The 8,330-nt window shown below is 36.2% G+C and overlaps 1 protein-coding gene across 2 annotated transcripts in view; it reads left to right on the forward strand.

Annotated features, from left to right (window-relative positions):
• The window catches only part of LOC149794877 (uncharacterized), a 33,398-nt gene extending 25,821 nt beyond the window's left edge, over window positions 1-7,577 (forward strand). For both annotated transcript variants that reach the window (XM_089964527.1, XM_089964526.1), the window contains exons 4-5: window positions 3,752-3,878; window positions 5,008-7,577. In XM_089964527.1, coding sequence (XP_089820653.1) covers window positions 3,752-3,878; window positions 5,008-5,515 — 635 coding nt within the window. In that variant the 3' untranslated portion in view covers window positions 5,516-7,577. The remainder of the gene's footprint in view (window positions 1-3,751; window positions 3,879-5,007) is intronic.
• Window positions 7,578-8,330: the final 753 nt, after the last annotated feature.

The following is an 8,330-nucleotide window of genomic DNA, read 5'->3' on the forward strand; positions in this document are numbered from 1 at the left end:
CACTTGCTGGCTTATTCATTTAGAAATTTATTAGCATGAAGTTCAGAGAAGTGATTTTAAATCTTGAAGAGAGCCGATTAATATTTAAGAAAGTAGTGTCCAGTCTAGAAGGACTCGGTGGAATAGGAGGTGATTGAGACATGTTGATTGACAAATATAATCAGTTTGTTCATAGTATTCCTTGATAGGTTTACAAACTTGTCACCAAATAAAGACGAGTTGGATGAATTCTAAATACATGCACAAAAACTGTTATGCATAATAAAGCTTTAGCTTGTATTCTCTTGTGGCCATTTGATCAGGAGCAAGGATTTTGTGTCAGTGAAGAAGTTGAAATGGGGAAATCGTAGGTTGCATAGAGGTTGATCTGAGAACATGTTAAGAACTTTGATGGGGGTTCTAAATATAACCATTTCATTAGTGCCGCTGGATTTGATCCCCGGCTGAGTCATACCAAAGACTTACAAAAATGGTACTAACAGCTGCCTCGCTTGGCGCTCAGCTTTTAGAAGTTAGTGTTAGGACTGGTCAGCCTGGTGTCAGGATAATGTGACTGGGTGGGACATCACGCTATGTGTCTGCGGCATGATACCACATAGCTAAGACATCACTATAAAACTGTCACACTGCAGACATCATAGCAATATGAAGGAATTTTTTTAAAAGTTAAATTAAAAATCCAAATCACACACACACAGCAACAGCCGCAAGAACAAGATATAAAATATAGCTTGGTGAGGTTGATGTGATGTGATTTTTATTTTTAACGTAGCTTTAACAATTTTCAGTCATATCGCTACGATGTCTGCAATGTGGCAGTTTATAGTGATGTTTAGCACTGGGGCATCATGCCGCAGACATGTAGCATGATGTCCCACCCAGTCACATTATCCTGACACCAGGCCGACCAGTCCTAACACTAACCTCTTAATGCTGAACGCCAAGTGAGGCAGCTGTTAGTACCATTTTTTAAGTCTCTGGTATGACTCGGCCTGGGATCGAACCCACGACCTCCCGCATCCGAGGCGGACGCTCTAACCACTAGGCCACCGGAGCAGTGGTGAGGTTGAAGAAAGAAAAGAAAACAACAGGAAGTATTAAAAATAAAAACCATACTTGAGGAAATTGGGACTCTAAAAAGTGTAGGATGATGTAGATATCTTCTGTAGATAATTCAAGGCAATTAATGTTTACCATTCTAGGAAAAGATTTGAAAAGTTCCAGGAATTAAAGAATCTGGAAGATGCTTTTAATGATGTGGTTGAAACCCAAGATAACTAAATTGAAGTGATTCAACATTGCTTGGAAAATAGACCTTATGAATTGTAACATGCAGTTGGATGATCCATAACTTTTGTGCCATTATTTTTGTTTTTGTTGTTGTTATAGGGTTTAATGCCATTTTTCAGCACACGATAGGCTATACATGGCGGCCAGTATCAATGGTGGAGGAAGAACTCAGGGAAAAACCCCAGGAAGAACCACCGACCCATGAGAAGCTACTGGCAAGCTTTCTCACATACCCACATTGGCCGAATCAGAGACTCGAACCCACGCAGACAGACAGAGGTGAGATGGCAGTGATCCGTAATGGAAAGCGCTTTAGACCACTCGGCCACTCGGGAAATAACATGCCCATCGAAAAGTCCTTAAACTTAGTCCTGATAAGTTTACATGGACCATAAGATACAAAAGATTAAAAAAATATTGCTCAAAATGTATACATGCTGTAATAACTGGATAACATGTGATATAAATAATGGATTCAGAGTTATGACACCTGGGTTATGATTAGGATGGGTAGGTTGGAGGAAGTCGGTCTTATAAAATGTTTATTGGGATTTGCCATGAAAGTAGTTGTTGTTAACATTTTTAGATAGCCTTTTAGACATACTGAGAAGTTTGTGAGTAGATTTTTTAATAAAGTCCACTCAGCTTTAACTGCCATTCACTGGACTGTCATGATCATAAATCAAAATATAAACAATCAATTCAGCTCTTGTATCATCATTTGGCTATGAAATACTTGCAATATGTTAACTGTTCATTAATCCAGTGTTATCAATTTTTGTTTAAACAATGTGAGGTTGGATAAGTTTGTTGCAGTGAATTGTCAATGCTCCAAAATCTTCCAAACAGTTATAATTTGAGTGCCCTTTGGTGACCATGTGGCTACTGTAGTCAGATTTCAGTCCATTCATCTCCAGAAGTATTTACCTTGCACAATTATACTCTACCTGAGACTTATTCAATCCCATAATAACTTACACAATTTAAAACATACCTTTCTCCATCTTAGCTAACATTTGAGCTAGCATTTGCAATTTAGAAAAATAGGGGAGGGAATCATGTGTAACAGCTATGGTTAAAATAAAAAGAGATGAAACAAAGGTGACAAAATTCTCTGAGTCATAAAATTTTCACTTAGTAGGTACAGATTTTATTGTCTGTCTTACATGCCTGGCATTCTACAATAATGCATTTTGAGCAGAAGTGTCCTGGCAGATATGTTTAATTCATATTTGGATGGTATTTAGCATGTCACCAATTTGACTACAATTGAAAAATATATGTAATGTATACTTTATTTTTATTATTATATTGCAATGCAAAAAAAAAATCCCCCCCCCCATTTTACAAGGTAAATATATTATTATTACTATTATTATTATTATTTGTTGATTTCAGAATGTAGTTAAATTTCCAGATTTTACATCTATTAATAAAACTATCAGCCAGTTATTTTAAAATACTTTTTCCTTGTATTTTTCATTAATTTTGTAAACTGTAAATTCAAACTGAGCACAACATGATGCTGTTTTATCATAAACAGTGACTGTCCAGTGTAAGTCAGGTCAGAATTTATCAAATATGAAATAATTCAATTATATAACAGAAGTGTAACCAGTTGTACATGAAATCACCACTCCTTTTAGATGGATGGTCATATTAGCAAGGGGTTAATTTTCAGAAGAAGACTTCTTATGATGGCTTGTTGGTTCTAAATAAAACCATTGGAGATCTGTCATTTAATATGATCAGTGTAGAAAATTGTATTATTGCTACTCATAAAAACTAAGGTTACATCATCATGGTTTTTATGCCCAGACTTGATATAATGTCTTGTTGGTCGTGTGCTGAAAAATGGCATTAAACCCCACAGCAACAACAACAACATACCTATTTTGACTCACACCCCAGAGTCGCTTGGCAAAGCCACTGGCGGAGGAATGTACCTAAGGAACAGTGTCTGATGTATGTGTGCAGGTTTCTTTTCATGTCCATTTAGTATGTATGCAGTTTTATAATGGGGATCTTGATGTTTTCCATGGCATGATTTTAGTTGATCAGATATTGTTCAAATTATTCATATAAATCCACCTTTTCATGCCTGGCAGGTGTATAGCTGGTGAATCACTCGTAATCTTAGTGGTTTCAAAGATAAGAGCATATAGGTTCAATCCTGCCCCCTCCAGCACCAAACACAGGAGCATGGTTCGAATTCCAAACTTTTTTGCAAATTCTTGATCCGTAGTACTATGACTGACCCAGGTTTAGAGTTTCTACCTTAAGTTAATGGTATAGAAGTATGTATGTTCATACCTGTACACAAGTGTACATACATTTGGATTGAATACAATATCATGATGCTTCCCATGAAGGGCAGGGACATCTCTTACGTACTATCAGTAAGCCTTTTACTGCCCAACATTTAGAAAAGTCAGGCTAATGCATGATGTTGTACTTTCAGGTGCAGATATCAACCTGTCCGACAAAGAAGGCCAGTCTCCACTGTACATATGTGTCCAGAATGCAATTATTCACTCCAGCTATGCAACAGTTGAGATGCTTCTAGCTGCAGGGGCATCAGTCCATCAGTAAGTTGCTGACCAATCTTCAGTATGGCTGGTTTGTTTGAGGGCCAAAGTGTTAAACAAAGCATTTGCCAGAGAGGGGTTGGGCATATGTACCACACGAGTTATACGGTGTAATAATAAAACACATATTGGGCAATCTCTTACTGTACTGTATAAAGGGATAATTAGCATCCCTGTAAAGCAAATTGTCATGGCCATCTGTTTAATTGATTATCATATTAACCATTGTATCTGGTAGTTTAACATTTATAACAGTCAGTTGTATCCTATAAGGATGAAGTTTTCTCATTAGCAATTAATTCGGACCTATTTCTTTGACAAGGGGTCCTCTGTCATTAAAAAGATGGTGGCATTTGAGGGGTTTGTACGTGATGCTTATAATGACGGTGGTTGGTGGTAGAAATTTTGTTAGTGATGATAGTGTCATGAAGACGAAGAAAAAGCAGGAGAAAAGAGAGACATTCAAAGTTAGTGTGTGAAAAAGTTACAAGAATTTGGGGAGTGTTGGTGGCTGAGAAGTTGCCTTTTCAATGTTTTGGAGTGATTTCAGCTTAGCCTACTGCTATATAGATAATTCCCCAGTATTACATGGCATGAAATCACACCACACTTACTCTTTACAATGTTTTCTATCAATTAAAGATTCTGGCTTCCTGAAATGAGTTTTATTCACTAAAGTAGACTCTTATGGGTCATCAATAATTTGTTTCATTTGAAGCTGTTCTGAAAAAACTTGTCTTGTTGGATTCATAATCAACTGCTCCATATTATGGGTTGTTTTATGAGGCATGCTGACTTGATGAAACGGAAATAAATGATGTTGATAACTTGGTTATTTATACAATATTCCAGTAAAAGAATTGCATAACAATTATTTTAGACAGGAGATGAGTGCTTCAGAAGCTGGACATCACTATGACCATTATCATGCCTAACAGCCCTTTTATTCTTTTGATATTGTAAACATTGTTTTCAGGGCAGTTCATGTTTTTACTTGGCTTGTGTATGAGGACTATTTTTTCTTTTTCTTGAGCATTGATGATGTGATAACAGTAATGATTGTGATAAAGGATAGATTTTGATAATACAGTATTGAGATTTGATTAGGGTTTGTTTGTTCTTTTAACAGAAGTGACAAATCTGGAATGTGCCCCCTACACGTGGCTGCCCATTGGAAACTGAAGGATATGATCCGAATCCTTCTGAATTCAAGTAGCAACTCAAATTGTATTGACAACATGGGTCGCACTCCGCTGTATGTGTGCGTAAGCTCCCTTAGCACTGGCCTGTACAAAGAAGACTTGAAGTATCAAGTCCCATGTATTAAAGTCCTCTTCAATGCTGGCTGTGACATGCTGAATCTTGTGGACTGGCTGAAGTGGAAGGGACCTGGGATTCCTCGAGAGCTGCTGGCAGACGATGAAGCATTTTTCAAATGGTACACAAACAGTATGAATTCACCACACTCCTTGAAGAATTTGTGTCGATTAGTAATTCAGCAGAGATTGTGTGCTGTCTCAAAGGACAATTTCCTGAAATTCATTCCACGACTCCCACTACCCACAAAGCTTCATGTTTACCTATCACAGAAAATGTTCCACCTTCCTACCCCACAGGGAGGATGTATTTATAGATGACAGGTAGAGCACATTTACCAAGTGTAAGATGCATGTGTTGGATGGAAACAGTGCATAGTACTTGTATGCACCCTATGGGTGAAGTCAGATATCATTAAGATGGCATTTGTAAATGATTGCTTTGTTTTTGTTGCATACAGTAGAGGATTATACAATGCTTTATCATTCTGGAAATTGATTTCAGATATCCAGATGTGGACATGGGACATATTTTGTTCATTAATTATCCATCGTCACTATGTTTCTCGTAAATTTGTAAATGCCTTGTGGCTACAAAGACAAAAGAGGTGAAAAGGCTTATCTTAATTATTTTGCTGCTGAGCTATTGCCCCAGGCAATGTACATAACAGTCTTACACAGATCACAAGCACCAGGCAGTTTATCACAATTATGTGTCAGTGCATATAATTTTACAACAAAAAATATGTAGTCCACTTCTTAATTAGAACTAAAAAAATAGATCAAAGCAATATCACTAACTTTTTATTGTCATCTCAAGTACTTTTTTGAGAGGATGGTCTTAGAAAACTTTGCCATCTGACTTGATTGGAAATGTCTGTCAGGTGTTTTCACATTTTCTATATGTCTTCAGACAGTTCAGGACACCAAGGTTTTTGCATTGTAATTAATTTAGTCTAATAATTGTTGGATATCATTTTAAAAGAATTGTATTACATTACTTACATTTTGAGACACAATTAAAGCTAAACCAAGATATAACAAATAGACTGACAGTACTTTTTCCAGAAAGTTGTAGACTGACTTCCTTGTAACTGGAAATAGACTTCATACGTTACATGTATGATCCAAACTGTTGAAAATATGGAGACCACTATTTATTAGCTCACTGACACTGATATAATAAATGACATTTGTTTAAAACCAACTGCTGATCTCTAGATACCAAAGAAAATCCATCATAAGGTATCATGGTACCAATTGTTTTTCCATATACCTCAGTGCTAATGTTTTGTGAAATAAATATACTTTCTGTCCTACTTGGGCATGCATGTTACACACTGTCATATAGAACAATGCTAGATTGTCAATTTGACAATGACATAACCAGGTACTCCATTGCATTCAAGAGAGATAACTCTACTGGAACTAGACAGGGGTAAGAGTTATCTAGTCACAACAAGCACATTTTCAGCCATGTGTACCATATTTTAAAAAAATCATAAAAAAATACAAAATATGATCTAGATAGAAATTAACACAAACTCACATGTTGCCAAGAGGCTCAACATTTTTTTAAGCCAAACAGAAAGTACAACTCTTACATAATGCACCAATCACAGCTAGTGTTGTTCTTTAATTCTGAATACAATGTTCCATACACCTTAAGCTCCGCCCACCTGGACTTGCACAATTGGTACCATTATACCATAAAGACATTGGATGAGTATGTCACCTTTTTCAGTGAAAGGGATGAAAATTAAAGTCTTCATCTTGAATGCTTTGATTAGTATCTCCATTGTGGATAATACCAGATCTGCACTTGGTCACGTGCTTGTTGCATATATAAGAATTGATTTCAGTGAATTATACTGCATGTAGAAGAATAGCAGAGAAACAGTCCAGTTATCATGCATATTATATTTTATGAATTTGAAGTATTCAGATCTAATGCTATTTGTCTTATAAAAGTTTTGGTACCACGATGCTAATACAGGAATTGGTTCATAGGCGTGTATGTGAATGAGTGCTGGTTTTAGTCTTATCCGTAATGGACGTGTTCAACTTTTTGAGGTATGACTTTCACTATAGCTGTTTCCTCCTTTAATAAAGGTTGGCGTATTCTTCTTTTTTCTACTGAGATATTCTATCTACAGGTGAGTATTATAATTTTAATGGTTTTTGTTATATCAGTGTCAGTGGGCTAATGAACAGCTGAACATAGTTCTTCCAAGTTTTAAGAATTTAAATCGGCCATTTATTTTATTGTCCGTTTGATTTTCGTTACTGATTGTAATATTCTAAGTTTTTTTCAGACGGAAAAATACGTATTTCTCGCTGTCTGATTACATGGAAAATAAAGTATGTATTAATGAGGTCATAAGTCTGCTTGCTGACATGAGTAATTTATTATTAGCATTAAATACTGCATAGTTGTCTGGATGAAGATATAGTGTTTATCAATAGTTTATAGTCTCATAATGTATAGCAAACATTCCATATGGGTTGCATTCATAGTTAGCACACGCTTACATTCGGTATGGGTTGTATGCATAGTTTGCACAGGCTTACATTCAATATGGGTTGTATTCATTGTTAGCATGGGATAACACTCATTATGGGTTGCATTCATTGTTAACATGAAATAACATTCAGTACGGGTTGCATTCATTGTTAGCATGGGATGACACTCAATATGGGTTGCATTCATTGTTAACATGAAATAACATTCAGTACGGGTTGCATTCATTGTTAGCACATGCTTACATTCAATATGGGATGCATTCATAATTAGCACACGCTTACATTCAATATAGGTTGCATTCATAGTACAGGCTTACATCGGTTGTATTCATTGTTAGCATGGGGTAACATTCAGTATGGGTTGCATTCATAGTTAGCATGGGATAACATTCAGTATGGGCTGCATTCATAGTTAGCACAGGCTTACATTCAGTATGGGTTGTATTCATTGTTAGCATAGGATAACATTCAATATTGGTTGCGTTCATAGCTAGCACCCACTTACATTCAATATGGGTTGTATTCATAGTTAGTACAGGCTTAAATTCAGTATGGGTTGTATTCATTGTTAGCTTGGGATAACATTCAGTATGGGTTGCATTCATAGTTAGCC

This window comes from Sinohyriopsis cumingii, chromosome 7 (genome assembly GCF_028554795.1).
Source record: "Sinohyriopsis cumingii isolate HCF-2022 chromosome 7, ASM2855479v2, whole genome shotgun sequence".
Taxonomy (NCBI): domain Eukaryota; kingdom Metazoa; phylum Mollusca; class Bivalvia; order Unionida; family Unionidae; genus Sinohyriopsis; species Sinohyriopsis cumingii.